The 21,439-nt window shown below is 36.9% G+C and overlaps 3 protein-coding genes across 4 annotated transcripts; 2 read left to right on the forward strand and 1 right to left on the reverse strand.

Annotated features, from left to right (window-relative positions):
* The first annotated feature begins 269 nt into the window (after positions 1–269).
* On the forward strand, positions 270–8,956 carry LOC110728990 (methylcrotonoyl-CoA carboxylase subunit alpha, mitochondrial-like). Of its 2 annotated transcripts, none has more exons than XM_021908683.1 (16): positions 270–1,055; positions 2,218–2,339; positions 2,541–2,688; positions 3,397–3,534; positions 3,754–3,849; positions 3,927–3,986; positions 4,335–4,427; positions 4,523–4,634; positions 5,363–5,467; positions 5,855–5,991; positions 6,707–6,941; positions 7,020–7,186; positions 7,310–7,426; positions 8,069–8,317; positions 8,405–8,500; positions 8,656–8,956. In XM_021908683.1, the coding sequence occupies exons 1-16, from the start codon at positions 705–707 to the stop codon at positions 8,662–8,664; spliced, it is 2,235 nt and encodes a 744-aa protein (XP_021764375.1). In that variant the 5' UTR covers positions 270–704; the 3' UTR covers positions 8,665–8,956. The 2 variants fall into 2 exon arrangements, with proteins under 2 accessions (XP_021764375.1, XP_021764376.1); XM_021908684.1 differs by having other exon boundaries at positions 8,668–8,681.
* A 688-nt stretch (positions 8,957–9,644) lies between these two features.
* Positions 9,645–18,046, forward strand: LOC110728991 (FACT complex subunit SSRP1-like). Its single transcript, XM_021908685.1, has 16 exons — positions 9,645–9,796; positions 10,953–11,138; positions 13,434–13,539; positions 14,865–15,001; positions 15,124–15,207; positions 15,299–15,387; positions 15,513–15,621; positions 15,721–15,807; positions 15,889–15,981; positions 16,105–16,302; positions 16,400–16,545; positions 16,635–16,770; positions 16,919–17,017; positions 17,115–17,294; positions 17,392–17,470; positions 17,553–18,046. Exons 1-16 carry the CDS (start codon positions 9,743–9,745, stop codon positions 17,681–17,683), a joined length of 1,914 nt encoding a protein of 637 aa, XP_021764377.1. The 5' UTR covers positions 9,645–9,742; the 3' UTR covers positions 17,684–18,046.
* LOC110729043 lies at positions 17,840–20,866 on the reverse strand. The gene is made up of 4 exons (XM_021908745.1): positions 20,446–20,866; positions 20,201–20,298; positions 18,976–19,981; positions 17,840–17,877 (listed from the first exon to the last, which is right to left on the reverse strand). The coding sequence occupies exons 1-4, from the start codon at positions 20,864–20,866 to the stop codon at positions 17,840–17,842; spliced, it is 1,563 nt and encodes a 520-aa protein (XP_021764437.1).
* Between the last annotated feature and the right edge of the window lie 573 nt (positions 20,867–21,439).

Genomic DNA, 21,439 nt, shown 5'->3' on the forward strand with positions numbered 1-21,439 from the left:
GTAAAAAAAACTAAGACATTATACTTGTGTTTTCATTTCAAAAATCAACAAAAACACTTATAATTTCGATTTTCGATTCTGCTTTGGTATTTTTTCCAGTGATTGTGTAAATTTGTCTCATATATTAGACATTGTGCTTGACTATTATAGTGAATTATAACTTTTTACTGAAATTCATTTGCAAATATTGAAGATTTTGATGAGAGAAAAAATGGATAAATAAAATGAAAAGAATGAAGAGAGAGAATTTGAATGGTAGTTCATTTTTTTTTTTTTAATAATATAGTGTGTGGAATATAGATGTTTACTGTAGCAATTTGTAGGTGGATATTAGAAGTGAGGAGTTAGTGGGAAGAAGGGTAAAACGGTACTGTTTTGCATGGGGGTGCAGGTAGGAGACCCTACACTAGGGTCTAGTGCTCACTGCAGTAGAAGACTAGAAGAGACAGAAGAAACAAAAAAAAATAAAATAAAAATGAAGTTGATGAAACTGATCGTTGATGAGTATGATGACTCACCACTTAGTTAAAAATCTGAAAATGCCAACACTTCATCATCATCCAACTTTCAATCAAACCAACAAAAATTATGTAAGTAATTATCCACTTTAAATTCAAACTAATTTAACCCCCTCCAAAAATCAAATCAAATCAAATTCAAAACTCCATTACAATTCCAACATTTTTACGCAAGCTTAAACAATAATGGCAGCTCTCACTTTCATCCTCCGCCGTGAACTCCACCACCAAAACCGCCATATCTTCGCGCCATTCTCTCTCTTCCGGCAGTTTTCGTCGTCGGAAAACTCCGGCGCCGGGAAGAATCCGATGATCGAGAAGATTTTGGTGGCAAATAGGGGAGAAATCGCTTGTAGAATAATGCGAACTGCGAAGAAATTAGGGGTTCGGACAGTTGCAGTTTATAGTGATGCTGATCGAAATAGTCGGCATGTTAAATTTGCTGATGAAGCTGTTCGTATTGGTCTTCCGCCTGCAAAATTGAGTTATTTGCAGTTTAATTCGATTATTGATGCTGCTAGGTTGACTGGTGCTCAGGTTAGTTTCTAATTTTGCTGATTTTTTTTGAAGGTTTTTGTGTGATTTTGTTTGTCTAATTGATTTTTTGGTTTATGGTTGGATGATGTGTGCCAATTGATTCACGAATTACTATGCTTAGAATTGTTATGTGATTAAACATGTGTTAATAAGAACAATTGTCGCGTGATTTTGTCTTGAATTCCGAAATTATATGGAAGTTAATGCTGGGGAGAGTACTAGCTTAGGAATTGTATTTCATGAGTTCATGCTTATGCTTAGCTCCATTATTTTTGTGAGATTATATAGTTGAACTTGTGAGATTATATAGTTAAACATGTGAGATTATCTTAGGAATTATGCTGAGCAACTTGGAGAAGTTCAAAGTTGAACATGGCTTATTCTTTTCGGGGACGGAGGGAGTAGACTATTATGATCTTCTATGTTGCTGATTTCACCATCTTAAGTCAGTTCAGCTTAATTTCATTTCAGTCCAATCAGTTCAGCTCTAATCAGTTCAGTTTCTAATTTCCTTCTTTCATAAACAATTCATTTCAGCTCTGTTAAGTTCAACTCACCTCAATTCAGCTCCAATCAGTAAGAGAGAGCAAAAGCCCAGCACTGAATGAGACTGGGTTTTAGAGCTTGCATTTGATGCGCCAAGTGATAATGTAGAAAGTTATCATTAACAGGTGTTATGTACAATGACTCAAAAGTATAAATGTATAAGGTTATGATGCATAATACATGAGAGTGAGGGATAGCTCAAGTGGTTAGAGCTTCCCTCCCGGTTTCAGGAGATCCTGGAATCGATTCTCACCCCCGCCCTTGTGGCTCTCTAAACACCAAAAAAATACCTGAAATTATATTTGAGTTAAGCTCTTAAGGGTGTTATGCATTTGGAAATACCTGGAAATTTTTGTATGATTATGGTTGAAATTATATTTGATGAGCCTTTTGAAATATAATAAAGAGAGTCCACCCTGCAGTGGCTAATATGAGTAATTTTTCTGATGAGATATCTGTATTGTACAACGTGTATTGAATTGGAGAAGTGGCATTACTGATGTAGTGCTGAAGGCAGCGTACTCATATAAGATCTGATTAGCAAAAATAGCAATTGCTGGTAGCACATTTGTATATATTACCTGATAATTGGCTCTGCTTAACATGTGGCATGCAGGCGATCCACCCTGGTTATGGATTTTTGTCTGAAAATGCCGAGTTTGCTCAGAAGTGCGAAGACGAGGGCCTTTCATTTATAGGACCCCCTGCTTCTGCAATACGAGATATGGGCGACAAAAGGTGAAACAAGGAATGCCTTATGGTTTTTTTTTTTATTTCAATTTGACTTTATGTGTGGATTTGAAGTGGTTCACATATCTTGTAATTGTTTGGCCCTGATGAGGTTCTCAAACTTGCCAATGTGTGCCATTTTTCTGTGGCTTGCTCTACTTTGAAGAATGTAAGGGTATCTGATATATTAACCTTTCGTTTGATTCATAGTGCTTCAAAGAGGATAATGGGTGGAGCAGGTGTTCCTCTGGTGCCTGGATATCATGGTAATGATCAAGATATTGACCTAATGAAATCAGAAGCTGAAAAAATTGGCTATCCTATTCTAATTAAGCCAACACATGGAGGTGGAGGAAAGGTGTGCCATGCCTGCCTTCTCTTTGTGTTTACTATTTTCTTAATCGAGTCATCATTTATTATGCTTGACTAGTTTTGATAGTGTTGCAATGGTATTCTATTATGCTTGACTAGTTTTGATAGTGTTGCAATGGTATTCTAATTTGGCTGACTCTTGGAAATTAATAATAGATACCTTTACGAATTTGTATCTTAGATTTTCCAAATTGGAACCACTTAACCACATTAAACTTAAACAAATGGCTGGATAATTTCTGGGCTTGGGAAAGATTATCTGTACAAGTACATATTAGTTAATGTACCATAACCAAATGTGGTTAGAGACTACATTTTGAATCAAAAAGATTTTGTACTATTTCTATAATATTGTTCATCTATGTTTACCTTATTGAACCAGCTACATATTCCAATTTTTTTTTTTTTATACCGACAACGATTTCCTTTTCCATTGGTTCAGACCTAGTTTTGGGCAAAGACAGTTTGTTAGTTTGATTTAGCACTTCTTGAGTTCTTGGTGATATACTGGTTACATTTCATCATTTTTCTGAAAAGAAAAGCAATACAGTGAAGCAATAACTTCAATGACGTTTTTGAAAATGAACCCACTCCAATACGTACTGCTAAAAAAAAATCCTCTTTTAGTTTATTCTCTTGAATAAGGATGCCTTACAAATTTCTATATGCCTTTTCTGCTCTTTTCTCTCCCTAGGGCATGAGGATTGTGCAAAACCCAAATGAATTTGTTGAAGCATTCTTAGGTGCAAGAAGGGAGGCAGCTGCTTCTTTTGGAGTGGACACAATCTTGCTTGAGAAATACATCACCAGGCCTAGGCATATAGAAGTGCAGGTCTTCCTCTTCTCTCTCTTGTAAATAACTGTGGCTTTCTGTTGAAATCGAAAATATTACTTTTTTCTTATGCTGTGTTATTGTTGTAGTGACATCAGACAGAAAATTTGCATGCTTCAAACTCTGTGAAGCAAAAGATGGGCTTTGTTTTTACCTTTTTAGTTCGGCCAAACTTGTTAAGTAGTTTCTCTTATTTTATTTCATCTATCTGCTTTGTAGATTTTTGGAGACAAACAAGGCAATGTTATATTTCTATACGAGAGGGATTGTAGTGTACAGAGAAGACACCAGAAAATAATTGAAGAAGCCCCAGCTGTAATGCCTCTCTATATTTTGTTCAACTTTAAGATTGTGGATTGGAAGAGGTTTTAACTAAAGTTCCATCGATGCAGCCCAACGTTAGTAATGAATTTCGCTCTCAAGTGGGTCAAGCTGCTGTTTCTGCAGCCAAGGTATGCTGCAGGATTTTCTTGAGCACTGGCTTGATTGTATTGTTTGTATATCTTGTGTTCGCTTATCAATGCATCATTATCCACATCCCAACATTGTTTCCATTAACCTTTTTTTTTTCTTCTCTCCTTTTGCTTGGAACTTAACCGTTTCTCACACGGCTGTTCTTTGGTTTTGATTAATTGGGACTGGACTGCCAGTTCTAGATTTTTAGAAGCTTTCTGTTTACACTCAGCATATTGCTCTAAAGCCTGAAGCATAATTTTTCATTTAGGTTCTCTAATTTCTTCAACTTTTGCTTAATCTTTCAACTTATTGCTTTGCTGAATTAGCATGTTTTGGGGTGAAAGGCAGTTGGCTATTACAATGCTGGAACTGTTGAATTCATTGTGGATACTGTCTCAGGTCAATTTTACTTCATGGAGATGAACACACGGTTGCAGGTGCTACTATTTCTTATATTTGTTGGTGTATATCTACAGCTCTACATTCTTGTGAAGTGGGACTTGTAACTGGTGTCATGCACATAATTTTGCAGGTTGAGCACCCTGTGACAGAGATGGTTGTTGTCCAAGATCTCGTAGAATGGCAGATTCGGGTTGCTAATGGCGAGTCTCTTCCTGTTACGCAGTCAGAGGTGCCATTATTAGGTGAAAATTTCACTTTAAACAAAACCCTTAATTGGAAGAATAAAAGTATCTTGCTGAATTTTTGAGCTAAATGTAGATGCTGCTATTGTGCCCTTTAGATTGCCTTACTGCTGTTGATGCTCATTTTCTAGAACTATTAATTTGTTGGAAAAAGTTAAGTATATTAATGGTGAAATCAGGATGTTCTAATACTGATGGTATAGACACTTGTAATTGCTCCGAACAAATGTACACTTAAATTGCAATTATGGTTGTTTAATGGCCGGTGTTACAATAGGTAGAAATTGAGTTGATATATATCGATGGTATACAAGAATATCTGTTGACCAGTAGGATGCCTTATAGATTTTGTCATTGGTTGTGTTTGAGGCTTGAAAAATTGCTTGGTCTTTAATTATTTGCTACAGGTTTTATTTTTGAGTTGTATAAATTAATGGCGGTTGATAAGGCTGCTGCTTCAAAACAATGACTAAATATCCTTTTTAGTTACCACTATTGGTTTTGATCGATAACAGTAATAAACATGAGTTGACAATTGTAAATCAAGGCAATGTCTATCAAATTGACAGTCATGCTATCTGGGTTTGACAAAAAAAATAAGTGTGGGTTATTAAAGTATTTGTAATTTCTCAAGCATGGTCCCACACCAGATGTTTGTTCTGTAGATCTTTCTGCTTATTTGTAGTTTAAGTAGTTTGTGAAATTAAAATACTTCTATTTGGTGGCAGGTCATGCATTTGAAGCCCGTATATATGCCGAAAATGTTCCAAAAGGGTTCCTCCCTGCTACTGGGGTTCTTCAATACTATCGACCTGTTCCAGAATCAGAAACAGGTCTTGGCACCTTTTATTAGTTTTTATAAGTACAATTATAACCGTGCACTTTTAATAATCTTTACCTCCACTGCCCCACAATTTAGTTGTTTACAGATGGCTTTGTTAGATGAGTTTATTTGGTTGTATCCTCATCTCTTGTTAATTGTCCCACCAAGCTCATTCAGTTTCCCCTTCTATTGGAATGATCAATTTCAATATTGGAGGAATGCTGTGGTTTTTATATTTCGTATTAATGATGTAGATGTGATGTGTCTAATTTTGCATGTTTTTATGATTTGTTAGAGTGTTTCTCCTTCACATATCACATTTGTTACTCCACCTTCCATTTTTGGTGCTCTATAACATACTTCCTTGTCAAATAATCAAGTTATTTTCTTTGAACAGTTCGTGTTGAGACAGGAGTTGAACAAGGAGACGCTGTTAGTGTGCATTACGATCCCATGATTGCAAAGCTTGTTGTTTGGGGAGAAAACCGTGCTAATGCATTAGTTAAGCTGAAGGATTGCCTATCAAAATTTCAGGCATGGATCTAGAACTTCCTTTTCACATGCTTTAAATTGTAGTATCTCCCAGGGAGGTAATTTCTTTTGAGGATGTCTGCAATGAATTAAAAATGATAGTAGAATTAGCATTACTGGTGCACATATTTTTAATCCAACCTTTTCCCTTCTTCATTTGAAAGCAAGGAAGGTTTGTTAGGGACCATAAGGGGGGCGGGGGGGGGGACGCTTGTTATAAGGACTGACTCGCTGAATTTTCCATGAAAGGTTTACCCGAATGATCAAAGTCATTTAGTCACTAAGTCAGATGTCGTCTCTTTTTTAATAGTATTTTATTTTATTTTAAATAGGAGAGATCTCACTTTCCTATATGTTGCAACCTTGGGTGGCCTATTGGGTTCTCGTAGTTTTGGCTTTTTGCTGTGAAGTTCTCACTTTGGAGGTGTGCTTAACAAGTTAACAGTAAAGTTGGTGTACTTTTTGCCTGAATTTGACTGTCAATGTATGTTGGAACTCATTTCGGTTCCTTTCAAGCTTCAAATTAACATGCAGTCTTGCCTTTATACCTCTCTCAGTGAGGATCAATAATGCTAATCTCAGTAGTTTATCCTCTTAAACTGTAATTAAATTAGAATTATGAATTTTTACTATTTAATGTTATCTTGTAGCCTTGTTGCATCTGTTTTTGCATTCTGTGCTTGGTTAATAATTTAACATCCAGTTATTGTTGATACAGGTTGCTGGTTTGCCAACTAACATAAATTTTCTTCTTAAATTGGCCAACCACCGGGCTTTTGAGGATGGGCAAGTTGAAACTCATTTTATCGAGCACCACAGTGATGAACTATTTGCTGATTCAAGTAATATGGAGCTGGCAGAGGAAGCATGCAAATCTGCTACACATAGTGCAATGCTTGCTGCTGCATGTCTTTGTAAAACGGAAATTAACACGGGAAAGGGAAATTGTCTGGGTAAACAAATAGCTGATCTATTTTATAATTGTCCTAGCAAGGCCATTGAAGCACTGAATAATACTGACAATTTTGCAGGGGAAAGAAGCCCTCTTTCAATCTGGTATTCTGACCCTCCATTTAGGGTCAACTATTGTGCCAGGCGTGATATAGAATTTGAATGGGAAAATGACTATGGTACTATTGGTTCAGTGCCCTTGAAATTGGCTCTTACATATCAGCAAGATGGGAGCTATCTTGTTGAGGTACCTATCCTTATAACTAAGGCTCATCTTTTCAAGCATTCCGTGTAATTTTCTTAGTTTTTTGCTAAGCTTAGTCTGTTATTTCTTTGTTTGCCGTAACTCAAAGTAAGTTTAATTTCACAGGCTGGAGATTGTGGTTCCCCTGGTATCGAAGTTAAGGTTGTGCAGCTAGGTGATCAAGATTTTAGGGTTGAAGCACAAGGATTAAGTGTGCTCTTAACTTTAGCTGTCTATACAAAGGTGTGTATCTTTGCATAATGCGATGTACTTCCTGAGATATATGTCACTACAAAAATAGGGAACCGAATTTTCCGCTGCTGCATTCAAGTCTTTCTGAAAGCATTGACTTTCCCACCTGCTTACTCTTTACTGACATGTGATTTATGAAACCTGTGATACATGCTTGAGTTACCCTGAGATTGAGAAGGTTGTGAAATAAATAGCTTACCAGTTATACTTCTTACCATCTTGGATGTTAACAAACTTTATGTTAGATATAAGGCATGCTGTAATTCTGGGATTGTTTTAAAATGTTGTTCCTGCTTGGTCTGCTTGACTTGCAAGAACTTTCAATGCTCCTTTAAACATTTAGAGCATATATTATTTTTTTTTTGGCTAAATTCTCCCATATACTTCAATACTTGTGTGATAATTAAGAGATACTGAATGTGAAAGTGGAACCGTATATCTTAGCAAACAGAAATTACCCCATGCAACCTAACACCCTTGGATAGTGATTTCCACTCCAAATTTTGTCATGATCACTATATAGCCTGTATATGTAATGCATGCCTTTCATTTTTGTTGAGTCCTTAATTGTCCAAATTATTGTTTTCGACTAGGTACTGTAGTCTTTATCAATATTTATGGTGTATTTGGCAGGATAATATCAAGCACATATACATTTGGAATGGCCTACAATATCACCACTTTCAGCAAAAAATTGGTCTGGAATTGTCTGGAGAGGATGAAACTGAACAAAGGCCTGCAAGAGGAGCCGAGATGGCATCTCATTCCCCAGGTTCTGTATCCGCGCCAATGGCTGGTTTGGTGGTCAAGGTTCTCGCAAAGAATGAAGAGAAAGTAGAGGCAGGGCAACCAGTATTAGTTATGGAAGCTATGAAAATGGAGGTTTGTGCCACATACAATTTTTTGTATAACTTTGATCTGTTCCAAGTCTTAGATTCTAGTCTTAAAATGCTGTACTTCCTGTTCCAGCATGTTGTAAAGGCTCCTTCCTCTGGTTTTATTCACGGGCTTCAAGTAGCTCCTGGGCAGCAAGTTTCAGATGGTAGCATTCTCTTCATTGTGAAGGTGTGTGTCATCTTCCTGCTGATCATGCTTTCGTATATAAAAGTTAAACGATTTACAGATATGATTGCATAAAGTAATTGTTATTACGCTGTTGAGACATGGATTTTGAATATCTATGTATTAGATACTGATTAGAACTTCCTTCACATGTACAGGAAAAATAAGAGGAAAAATAAGAAGGTTTTGAGCAGCGCAATTCTTTCGCCAGGGAACAGTGTAGATCTAATATGTAAATGATCTCTTATTCATATGTAAGCTCTGTTAAAAGAATACCACAAAGGCAGAAACCTAGCTAGTCTTCTTCACGATGTAACAAAATTAGGCTGCAGTGCTGTACAGACTACACAAATAAACCGGAAATTCCTACTTGTACATTACATCTATTTGCCTGATCTTGGACGCTCAGGCAGCAATTCCTTCTGAAGTTTGCAATGAATTTCCATTTACTTACAGATCTTCCAACGGTGAGCATATAGCAATAACAAAAAGGAAGAGGATGTACTATACGTCTAACATCTTGCAAATCTTGGAAACTAAAATGATACATGGAATTTTTTATTTTCCAAACTAGTATAAAGAATCATTTGAAGTTTGCAAGTAAATACAAGTAATAAAGGTCTAAATAAGCTAAAAACTACTTTCTTGGTACTCCGTATGATTGTAAAACCAAAGTCAATTGATGAAAACGTATACAAAGCGTAATGAAAGAACTCAATATCAATAGTCTTTAGAGCATCTATCATAAAGGTAAGTCATATACATAGGAATGACAACGGATCATATTCGGGTTGGGAGCTTCACCACATCCACCCACTCGCTCCTCCCAATCCACCCATCTCCCATATACGTAGGAATGGCAACAGATCATATTCGGGTTGGGAGCTTCACCACATCCACCCACTTGCTCCTCCCGACCCTCCCAATCCACCCATCTCCCGCATCCGAACCATTCATCATCTACGGGTGAAACAGGTGGATCAAATGCTTAGCGGATGATGATTATAAAATGTATACAAAGCGTAATGAAAGGAGTCAAGATTGTCAGGCTGTATGTGGGCTTTAGAACGCAGAAGCCCAAGCCCATAAAACGATAAACAATGAAGACCAATTAGTTCGCGCCATTCTTCGACATTTATAACCACTTTCCCCATCCCCTTTTTCTCTTCAGTCCATTTTCTCTCTCTTAAACTCGAGTGTTTTGACACTCTCTCTTTCTCTCTGGTTCTTCGTAAGAGCGCAACAATGGCGGACGGCCATCTCTTCAACAACATCTCTCTCGGTGGTCGTGGCGGCACCGTTAGTCTCTCTTTCTCTCTCCTCATTTTCTGCATCTTTTCTCATTTTTCTTTGTTCATGTGTTTCTTTCATTTTTCCGCCTAACCCTAATTTTTCATGCTAAACGCTCGATAATTCTACGGTATCTTTCTTAGGGTTTGGTTGTACTGTGTATTGATCTTTGTTTATTTACATGAAATTAGTTTTGAGTGCGTGGAGAGATTTTTATAGCTTATTGATTAATTAATGTTTTTCTAGGTTTTACAGGTTTTGTTTGCATGAAATTAGGGTTTGATGATTGAATTTTTAAATATTGCGATGAATTGTACAAATTTCGGCGTTGGATGTTTTTGCCTTTTAATTTTAAACCCTAGTTATTGAACCCTAATTTCACGCTACCTAGCTTGATTGAATTTTGATTTGCTGTTCGATTGAAAATTTTGATTGCCTTTGGTACTTCTAATCTTATTCAGTAGAACTTACTTGAATGTTGAAGAAGGTTGTGTCGAGGGGATGGAGAAGATGGATAAGACCAGAATATGTTGACGCAGCGATTGAATGCTATAAAAGATATTGAATAATAGAGGACTTGTTAGATAGAGAAGAAAAGGAGAACATGGGAATTAAAATTCTTTCTTCATTTCAAATGAACTGTGTTCAAGCATTTAATTGTGCTATATTTTGTGCTTTATTACTTAGATTGAGAAGCTGTTATTATCATATTGGTATTCGGGATGGACAAGTAAATTTGTATTAGCTTTATAATAAATTGACACTTTATGATAAATCATGAATACGTGAGTTTAGTTGAGTAAATTACTGATATGGAATGTGCATATGTGTGTGTGTGCACGAGCGCGTTTGTTATTACAGTTTGTTGGAAAGCAACATGGGATCCACGAAGATGGTTCAGTATCATCTGGTATTTATTACAAATGTCTCTAATACTTTGGTTAGATGTTTTAGTATTTACCTAGTCCAAATGTTCAACACTAGTGGCTATTCCCCGCCTCCCCCCCCCCAACCCCGGGCACTATTTCTATCTCCTATCGCTTTGTTTGTGCTCACATAATGTAGGATATTTTTAGGTAATTATTGATAAATATGTCTGTATGAAGTCTTTCATTTGTAATCAGTTAATGTTTATCTTTTTTCTGTCTCCTGTGTGGGCTTGCAGAAGCCAGGGCAGATAAGAGTTCATTCAGGTGGGATCCTGTGGAAAAAGCAGGGAGGTGGTAAAGCTGTAGAAGTTGATAAGAGTAATATCTCTGGGCTATTCTGGATGAAGGTGCCAAGGTCAAATCAACTTGGAGTTCGAAGCAAAGATGGGTTGTACTATAAGTTTATAGGTTTCCGGGATCAGGTATGTTATTCTCTTCCAACGAACATTTTTATATAATGTTTATACTTCTGATAATATCACTTTGATTTGTCTTAATACTATACTATCTTATTTATTTGCTTACGTAAGTCCTACCAAATACGGGGTTTCTGAGTTTTGACCTCCATTAAATATGTTAATATGAAATAACTCGAAGAGTATGGAAATATCTTTAAGGAATCAACTAAATGAATCTTATTGGATTCGAAGGTCCCCCCCCCCTCTTGTGAATTTGGTTTAGATCTTTTGACATCCTTATATACAACCATTTACTGCAATTATTTTGGATGTCTTTAAAGTTATGTGCTATGTAATTTGTACTACCTACAATGTGTGCGTAATTTATTTGCACTTAAAACCAGTTTAGTGGGTTTGGGGAAAGAGGTGAAATTTGACAATACTGCCTATGCGATTAGAAAAGGGAGTGTGCTCAACAAATTTACTATATAGATTTGTCTCCTCCTTAAATAGCAAATAATGAAGTAATTTCACCGGAGAAAAAAAAAACCCCTTCCCATTGAGGGAAATGATGCATGTATTATGAAATATCCCAGTATGGAATGTGTCGCATGTATTAAGAAATAAAGATATTATATAGAACAGACTTGTGCTTGTAATATCTATATTGGATGTCCTTTTGTGTACTTATATAAGGTAGTATACAATGACAATCTTAGCATCAACTTCTGATGCCTCTGTTGAAGTTTTTGCCATGGGCAGCATAGTCCATGGCATTCATTTTCGGATCAGAAGGAAGGGCCCGTAAGTGGAACATATGCTTTTTGCGTCCCTTTGCTTTTGTCTTTCTTTTGACATAGGGGTTAGCGGTGTTTAGTCTTATCCTTAAGTGAGAGGCTTTTTTGATTCATCCTCCATAATAGATCCAACTGCTTGCCAAATTATGTCAAATAAGTAAGCCAACAGTTGGTTGATCCATTTTAATATAAATTTATTATTATATCATCTAAAATTCTAAATTAGTAGTTACTTTTTAGATTATATTATCTGAGATAAAAATGCGAGTTGAAAGTTTGGTTTATTTGTAAATATAGATTTTGTTAATATATTGTTTTTTTTGTCATCGCCTCACATAAAATTGTCAGCTGAACATATTTGGATACATGGTCTTATGAGCCTGAGAAGGCTGCTTATGGTTGTTAGCCTACCGTCCTTATGTGGATATCGATATCCATCAAGCAACCACTGTTATTTAATCAAGTTTGAGATGAATAAATATATCAATGGTGACACAATCATGTTGAAGGACTCTTCCACCCAAATTTGTATTGAATATACCAATGTCAATCATATAAACTAACGTGTATTTGGTGTCATACCTTTGAGCTACTTAACTTTTGGTGTCCCACGATTATCTCCCACCCTTGAGCTTCCCCAAAACTTTAGTGTCTTTCACTAGAGACGTCCTCATGCACACCTGTGCTGTATCTTTAGTTCTCAATCTCAATCTCCCGCATACCCTAACCTATAACATATAATCCATATTATAGGCTAACAATCACCTAATTCAACTAGAACTATGATTTCCTTAATACTACCAAACTCCTAATAATATCTTACAACAATGATAACATTCCTAATTATTATCCTAATAATAGAAGAAACATAGCAAACTAACAAGATCCAAAGTGCAATGCTAACCCAACTTTATTTGTCCATCAAGATAAAAACACATCTAACAAAGTTCATGATGTGTTGCTGCTTAAACCAATTATACGTGACTTCAGCCTGCACATATGCTACTCTATAGCAAAGCCTTCTCTAGTTCTCTACTCCGTAATCTTGGCTCGGTGATTGTGGTCCAGTTACTATGTTGGCCGTTGGGACTTGTTGAACTTGCAATTCTAACAATGGTTGATTTGTCACTGATTATTTTATTCATGTACTTGGCAAACCTTGTGGATATTATTATATAACAATGGTTAGACCTATCTGATTTTATAATCCAAACATTAATCCAGTGCAGAGTTTGTTAGACCTTTAATCTCTTCCAGCAATCTTGTGGATGTAATTATTTAATGTGTTTCAAGTGCATCTACATCTCTGGCTGTAATTGTTTATGCTATGTTTTGCATGAAAATTTGGTGTTAGAGTTTATTACCTTGCCTGTGGCTCCTTTGTTGCACTTGGTAATATTGGCCTCATTTCTGGATGTTGCTCAGTCTGCTGTTTGATGTTTTTGCAAAAATTTAAAAGCCTGATGCATGTTTAATCATCAAGGAGAATACTTCATGACAGCTGATGAATTTTTTTGTTTAGGATGTTGCCACTCTGACTACTTTCTTCCGAAACAGCTGTGGAATTACCCCTGAAGAGAAGCAAGTATCTGTCAGTGGGCATAACTGGGGAGAAGTTGACTTGAATGGTAACATGATTTTCTTTATCCTTTTACTTATTATCCCTTTCCTGGTTCTGTATTTATTATCTTAAGCTGTATAGCCTTTCATATGTCCTCAAGGGGTCCCAGCTTGAATAGATCCAGATTTACAGTTGCATTGAAGTTACTAAAACACCGAGTCACAATTGTTTTTTATATAGTGTTTTTATAGTTTGGAATTTATATGATAAATATTGGGTGGATGCATAATTGCATATATTGGTGATATTTGATATTGTTAAGTGCCGCATGACTTATGACTGGTTATTTAAGGTCGGGCTTTGGGTTGACTGGGTTAAAATCTAATGGAATCAAAGGGGACAAACAACAAAAGGCATGAGATTGAATATTTGAGGCGACTAATTAGTGATTAAATAGCTGACAAAATCTAGGGAATTACTTACTTGGAATTACTCCCTTCAAAACAGAGGAAATCCCTTACCGTCAACAGATTTTACTTCATGAGAACTGCAAGTTCATGAATAGATCACTTATCCTATAGAGATGACCTATTAAAGTCGTGTTTTATTTAATGTGCTCTCTGCCCTATATTGTTTTTCGGTTTTTCCAATTGTGAGTACAAAATTATGAAATTTGGAACATTTCATTTGCAAATATTATTTTACATTTGTATTTGTACATTTATTGGAAAGTATCAAAGTACACAATTCAATGTTGAGGAGAGATAAAACTAAAAATAATTTTGTTGTAGTCACCTCATCCTTGATTTTATAAATAATAAAAAAAATATAAAAAATAAAAAAAAATTCTCTTGCAAATTTAATTCAATTTGGGCACAATTTTTTTTTTTTTTTTTTTATAAATGTGGACAAATGTCTCAATAAATAAATTTGAGGTCATTTAGGAAGAAGTGATGCTTTTGAAAAGGAAAAAAAAAAAAAGAAAGAAAGAAAACAAGAGTTTCTTAGGTCACCATAAGAAAATAGGAAATCTAATATGGGATGAAGGGAAGTAGCCATTTACAGGTAGCTTAATTGGCTATAGCATTCTAAGCAGCCATTTGCTTCATCACTCTATACTTAAAGCAACATATTCCCAAGTTAATTTATGGGGATTTTTGTATAAAATTTTGCCTGCCTGCTTATAAGCAAAAGCTCATTTTAGTTTTTAGCTTATAGAGGCTGTCATTAATTTTGATCAAATCTTGACCTTGCTGTTATTGGTGCTTTTTAGTTTTTACTTATCATATATGTCATGCCGCTTTATTTACTCCTTTTCTTCTTGATCTGTCTGACACTCTGAACTGAAATTTATCTGATGGTAAACTTATGAATTTCATATGCTTTTCTCAGGGAATATGCTGACTTTTCTCGATGGCTCAAAACAAGCCTTTGAGCTATCTTTAGCTGATATATCTCAAACTCAGATGCAAGGGAAAACTGATGTTCTATTGGAGTTCCATCTTGATGATACATCTGGTGCCAATGAGGTTGTTCTTTTATCATGGTTTAGAAATTCCTCAATGTATTAATTTGTAGATCCGTGCATTTGGTAATGTTGGTGGCTTGGTTGAGTCAACATTATTTAGCTTCCTTTTCCTGTATCTTACAGAAAGATTCTCTGATGGAGATAAGTTTCCACATACCAAATTCGAACACCCAGTTTGTTGGTGATGAAAATCGTCCTTCAGCCCAAGTGAGCTTCTTTCTGACTCTCAGAATCTTGCTGACCAACAATTTGTTATCTGAAGATTTATATCTTATTGTTTGGCTGATTTTCCCCTTAGGTGTTTCATGATAAGATCATGTCTATGGCTGATGTTGATGCAGAAGAGGCTGTTGTCACATTCGATGGTATTGCTATTCTTACTCCAAGGTTTGTGCAACCCAGTCTACTTTTTCTCTCTAGAGAATATGCCAAGTGTTGGATTGTTTGTCTTTTTATTATCCTTTAAGATGAACATGAATTGCTACTGACTGTTTTACTCTCTATTAATCTAGGGGTCGGTATAGCGTTGAACTGCATCTTACATTCTTACGTCTTCAAGGACAAGCAAACGATTTTAAAATCCAGTATAGCAGTGTTGTTAGACTTTTCTGTCTTCCTAAGGTTCATTACTTTTAAAACTTCTGTTATCTTTTCTGATTGGAAATTATATGCATTTTTTTCTATTGTATTATTCATTCATCTTCTGTTATGTTGTTGCAGTCAAACCAACCGCATACGTTTGTTGTTATCACTCTTGATCCTCCAATTCGTAAAGGGCAAACGTTGTACCCTCATATTGTGATGCAGGTATTTGAGGTTCTATTTTCTGGACAATTTCAGGTCTTTCTTTAATTGATATATGCTCTATTTGCTTCTACCTTTTTTCAGTTTGAAACCGACTATGTTGTTGAAAGTACTCTTTCCATAAATGAAGATCTCTTGAATACCAAATACAAGGATAAGTTGGAACCTTCATACAAGGTAATGCTTAGAGATTTACTTAATGAATATAAATTTTGAATTATATTTGTCACTCCCATTTGTGCATTCCTTTTGATTTTCATTCAGTGAAGTAGAATTTGTTGTTGGTTTCCCATAACTCAGGGTCTCATTCATGATGTGTTTACAAACATATTGCGTGCCTTATCTAGCGCCAAAGTCACTAGGCCTGGAAAATTCCGCAGCTGCCAAGATGGCTATGCTGTCAAATCATCACTTAAAGCTGAAGACGGAATTCTATACCCACTTGAAAAGAGCTTCTTCTTCTTACCCAAGCCTCCAACCCTTATTCTTCATGAGGAGGTGATTTCTGTATATGTGTATAACATTTTATGTAGCATCATGTGTATAATTTACTGGCTATCTGTTTTCTAACAAACATTGATTCCTTATATACCAGATCGATTATATGGAGTTCCAAAGGCATGTTGTTGCCGGATCCAACATGCATTATTTTGATCTCCTTGTAAAACTGAAGACAGATCAGGAGCATCTCTTTCGGAATATCCAGAGGAGTGAATACCAAAACTTGTTTGATTTCATCAGGTTTTAACAAGCTTCCAAATTCCAACATTTGATTTGAAACTTTAGTAACACCTGGTTTTAATTTGACACGTTTATATGGTTACTTGCAGCAACAAGGGCTTGAAAATCATGAACGTGGGAGACGGTCCTAATGCACCTTCACTCTCCATTGCACCTCTTAGCAGTGATGATGAAGATCCTCATATGAAGAGAATCAGGGATGCACAAGATGAGAGTGATGAAGAGGTATTAGACCGTTCCTGTTCCCTGCGCGTTGTGTATTGGACTAGTTGATGTCTTCTCTTTTATCTTTTATTTCTTGCTTTCCTGTGAGGAGACAGCTATCAATGTTTGCTGGAAAAGGTTTGAACATATAGTTTTGACCTCTTTACAGGATGAAGATTTTGTTTTAGACAAGGATGATGGAGGATCTCCAACTGATGACTCTGGGGAAGATCAATCGGATGCTAGTATTAGCGGTGATGAGAAAGAGGTAAGTAGCTGACCAAGACATTGTGTCTGTGCGAGATATATATTAACTTTATTTTTGCTAATTAAATTCTCAAAGTAATATGAAGTATTTGATACAGAAACCTGCTAAGAAAGAAAAGAAAGACTTGGCATCAGTTAAAGCTTCTTCAAGCAAGAAGAAATCTAGAGATAGAGATGAAGACGGATCAAAGAAGAAGAAAACGAAAAGGAAGAAAGATCCAAATGCCCCCAAAAAGGCAAAAACTGGTTTCATTTTCTTCTCTCAAGCTGAGCGGGAGGTAAAGATGGAAGCAGATACAGTCGTTTCGTATTTATATATCCATTGCAGTACCTGAGAAGTATCTTTTAATGTAATTTTGGGTGTATTTTATGCAGAACACAAAGAAAGAAAACCCAGGGATTGCATTCTTAGACATTGGGAAGGTTCTTGGGGAGAAATGGAGGAAGATGTCAGGTATTATGATATAAATAAAGACATTACTATCTGCCTGTAGAGTATCTCAAACAACCCTAAATTGGTTTGTTTTGTTATGCAGCTGAGGAAAAAGAACCTTATGAAGCAAAAGCTCGTGCTGACAAGAAACGGTACAGTGATGAAATTGGTGACTATAAGAATCCACAACCTGCAAATGCAGACTCAGGGAATGAGTCTGACAGCGAGGAGTAGTGTAATGCAAATCCTCCTTTGTATGGAGTAGTGTAATGCAAATCCTTCTTTGTAGCTATCTTGGATGAGAATCAATTATTATTTTACCTTGCACAGTTATGTTTATGTATCAAGGGTAGCATAGCAGTAGGTGGTTACGGAGTATTTGTCGTTATATCAGATGACCAAAACTTTGCTGGGATAAGGAGGTATCACTGTATCAGGGGGTGTATAGTGCATTGTCATCTCATATTCATGGTACTAAACGACCAATCAGCGAATCCTGTTAGGCTGCTAGCTCATTCAGAGTTTTTTTCACATTACTAAAAACTAACGATAAAAGGAGGGAGGGAACAAAAATGAAATGCCGAAAGTTTGTACTGATAGATTTCTCTCTGTTTTTCTTTTTTATAATCAATTAATCATAGCTTTAATTTTATGACACTCGGTGAATGTAATCAATCTTGAAGCTATTTTCCAAAATGATCATATATGCTTGAAAGTGTTTTTCAATATTAATGACCTCCGATTAAACATTTAGATGTTAGAGGAATAATGCTCTAAATGCGAGTATTTGAACTACGAAGTTTATAAAAACTACCAATAACATCTTGTCCAAAAAAAAAACTACTAGGGAGTACTAATAATATATTAATATGGCAGCGTATGAGGTGGTGATACAAGTAAAACAGTAATACATTTGAAAAGAAATTCTAAAATAAATCCCAACTACTACTTCCGTTACATATTATTTGTAACGATTTGACATGATGTAGAGAGCAAAAATGTCTAATTGTTGCAAATAATATGTAACGGAGGTAGTAAATTATACGAGTAAATAAAAATAAAAATCAATAGTATTGGGTGAATTTGTTTAACTATGAATTTGTGCTTTATACTTACACTACGTATCTATTTGTTAAATTTGAGTTGCAAAGGAATATAAGCAAAAGATGATCATACAAGTATTATCTGTCTACATTTAACTATGTTGCTTACATCATCGTTTGACAAACCAAAAAGAGCAAGCATGAACAGCCATAAAACAAAAACAAAAACAAAGCAAACTTGTTTATCGACATCGTTTGCTGTTGGAAAATGTTGAGTGCTCCCTATCTAATATCTATTTCCTTGTCCACCGTACGAACGAGTACCGCACCGTTTCACAATAAGCGGTTCATCTCTTGTTATTGAATTTGTTGTTGCTTCTTTTCTTCATAAGTTAAGATTTATTTTTTTATTTTTATTTTTTTTGACAAGGAGACCTAACAAACAAAAAAACAAAAATAAAAAAGACCACGAAATAGAGTTACGGTGACGAGCTTGTCCTACAAGCCAATGAGCCGGTGAAACCCAAGACCTTGGAACCTTTCGAATATTACATGCATTAAGGCTCTTGACTATGTCGTGAATAGCATCCAGGAGCCAGACATAGGAGATATCCTTCCCACCTGCCCTTGTGAGAATAGAGACAAGCTGAGCGCAATCCGTATAGACTTGCAAACGATCAAATCCCCTACGTTTAGCCATCTTTAAAGCGCACAAGCAAGCCTGTAAGGCTGAAGCAGCTCTAGTAGCCCTCAAACCACCACCCAAAACCAAATCTGAACGAATATCCCGGAAGATCCAACCAATACCAGCTGTATTATCAGAAGCGTTCCAAGCGCCATCGAATAAGAGACAACAGTCGAGAGCATCAGATTCCGAACCTTGAAGCCAACATATCCCCAATGGGAAGGACGGGGTATGAGCCGAATGTCGGATTTCAGAAACGGCTAGAGCCTCCTCCCCTCGAGAAACCCACTCTGCCGCCACGTGTAGGATCAGAGTGGGGGAAACCACTGCATGACGAAACACCTTGTGATTGCGAGAGATCCACACTGCCCACATAAAAGAAACAAAAAAAGCAAGACCATGCCAATTCTTGACTACTCTGAAATTCGTAATTGTGTCTATAAACCAAGGTCCAAAAGATTTATCAAGCAACGAATTACGAGAGAAGCCCAGGGGTCCATGAACCAGTAGATCAGAAACAAGCTCACAATCCCTGAACAAGTGGGAGACAGATTCGCAATTCTGATGACAAAAGACACAAACCGGAGAAACTGGCATCCCTCGTTGATGGAGAATTGTAGTGAGAGGTAACGCATCATGTAGCAGCTTCCAGATGAACTTCTTTAGCTTTGGGAGCATAGAAAGCCCCCAAAATTGCTTCCACCATGAATCAAGAACTGGAACGCTAGCCACCGAAACAATGGATTGACGAACCAGCAAGGCATAAGCAGTCTTAGTGGAAAATTTCCCATCTCTTGTAAATTTCTAGTAGACAAAATCATCCATAATACCAGAAGGTCTTTCCAATGAAAGAATCCTTTGCGCCGACACGGGATCAAACAGGCGATGTATTATGGAAGTATCCCACGCGTTTGTACGCGGATCTATAATAGAAGAAACATGAGTCGGCAGAGACGACTCACACATCGAAGCCTTGAAGGTGACAGGGCCACCCGGCACCCAATCATCCTCCAAAATCCGAACCTTAGACCCATAACCTACTTTCCAAGAAAGACCCGGAGACAAGGCAGACATTCCTTGCATAAGACCACGACATCCCCAAGATGATCTGGGGGAGCCTCCTGCCCGAAAGGAAGTAAGGGAAGGATACTTGGAAAATAGAACTCTTGAAATTAAAAGCTGGGGGTGCTGCTGAATACGCCAACATTGTTTCGCTAACAAAGCGGAGTTTAATCACGAAACCCTTCGAAGGCCTAACCCGCCCATACCCTTGGGAAGATGCAAGAGAGCAGCTGAACGGAAAGCTAAACCTCGAGACGTAGACGAAGACTGCCACCAGAAACGAGCCAGCATACTATCAATTTTGTCACAAATAGAAACTGGCACCTTGAAAACCGACAGAACATGGTTGAAGGAGGCTACCAGATTCGAGTTGATAATTACTAGCTTAGAAGCTGCTGATAATCGCAGTGAGGAGAAATCTGCTAGCCTTTTAGCAACAGAATCCAAAAGGTGACCAAAAGCTTCCACCTTACTCCGTCCCATGTCGACTGGGAGACCTAAATAGGAACCCAAAGAATCTTGACAATGAAGACACATGTTGTTTGCCAAAGAATCACGATAATCCGTAGAAGTATTCGGACTGAACTTAGCAAAGGACTTCTGAAGATTCACCATCTCCCCCGACATATCACAGAAATCCTTTACAACAACATAACCTGATCACAGGAAGCTGGAGAAACATGGAAGAACAGGAGGGAGTCATCTGCAAAGAATAGATGAGAGATCAGAGGAGCACCCGTGGATATCCTAATACCCTGAATAAGAGATAGATCCTCTGCTCGGCGAAGCATTGCAGACAATATCTCCATACATAAAACGAATAAATATGAAGAAAGAGGATCCCCCTGGCGAAGACCGCACTGGGGTCGAAAAGAGGGTGAAGGATCTCCATTGATCAACACCTGATATGAAACAGTTGAGACACACTGATGAATCAAGTGAATCCAATACGGCGGAAAGCGAAAGACCTGTAGAACCTTGATCAGAAAATCCCACCGTATACGATCATAGGCCTTATTCATATCCAGTTTTAAGGCTGCATAGAAACTTTTCCGAGCTTTCAAGCGATTCATATAAGAAAGGACCTCGTGAGCAATCAATCCATTATCAGAGAGGAGCCTTCCTGGAACGAAAGCATTCTGAAAAGGAGAAACCAGATGTGGTAACACAAGACGAAGACGACCAGTGAGGCATTTTGTA

The sequence above is a fragment of the Chenopodium quinoa genome, unplaced genomic scaffold, assembly GCF_001683475.1.
Source record: "Chenopodium quinoa cultivar QQ74 unplaced genomic scaffold, ASM168347v1, whole genome shotgun sequence".
Lineage (NCBI taxonomy): Eukaryota > Viridiplantae > Streptophyta > Magnoliopsida > Caryophyllales > Amaranthaceae > Chenopodium > Chenopodium quinoa.

Coding starts and splice junctions, on each gene's coding strand:
- LOC110729043 (XM_021908745.1), bottom strand. CDS start 20,866: ATGTCGGGGGAGATGGTGAATCTTCAGAAGTCCTTTGCTAAGTTCAGT. Junction 20,299..20,445: donor TCTCTTGCATCTTCCCAAGG/GTATGGGCGGGT, acceptor CCTTTCGGGCAG/GAGGCTCCCCCAGATCATCT. Junction 17,878..18,975: donor TGTAGGACAAGCTCGTCACC/GTAACTCTATTT, acceptor CCCCTGATACAG/TGATACCTCCTTATCCCAGC.
- LOC110728990 (XM_021908683.1), top strand. CDS start 705: ATGGCAGCTCTCACTTTCATCCTCCGCCGTGAACTCCACCACCAAAAC. Junction 5,468..5,854: donor TGTTCCAGAATCAGAAACAG/GTCTTGGCACCT, acceptor TTCTTTGAACAG/TTCGTGTTGAGACAGGAGTT. Junction 7,427..8,068: donor CTTTAGCTGTCTATACAAAG/GTGTGTATCTTT, acceptor TGTATTTGGCAG/GATAATATCAAGCACATATA.
- LOC110728991 (XM_021908685.1), top strand. CDS start 9,743: ATGGCGGACGGCCATCTCTTCAACAACATCTCTCTCGGTGGTCGTGGC. Junction 13,540..14,864: donor GGGAGAAGTTGACTTGAATG/GTAACATGATTT, acceptor TGCTTTTCTCAG/GGAATATGCTGACTTTTCTC. Junction 17,018..17,114: donor TTAGCGGTGATGAGAAAGAG/GTAAGTAGCTGA, acceptor TATTTGATACAG/AAACCTGCTAAGAAAGAAAA.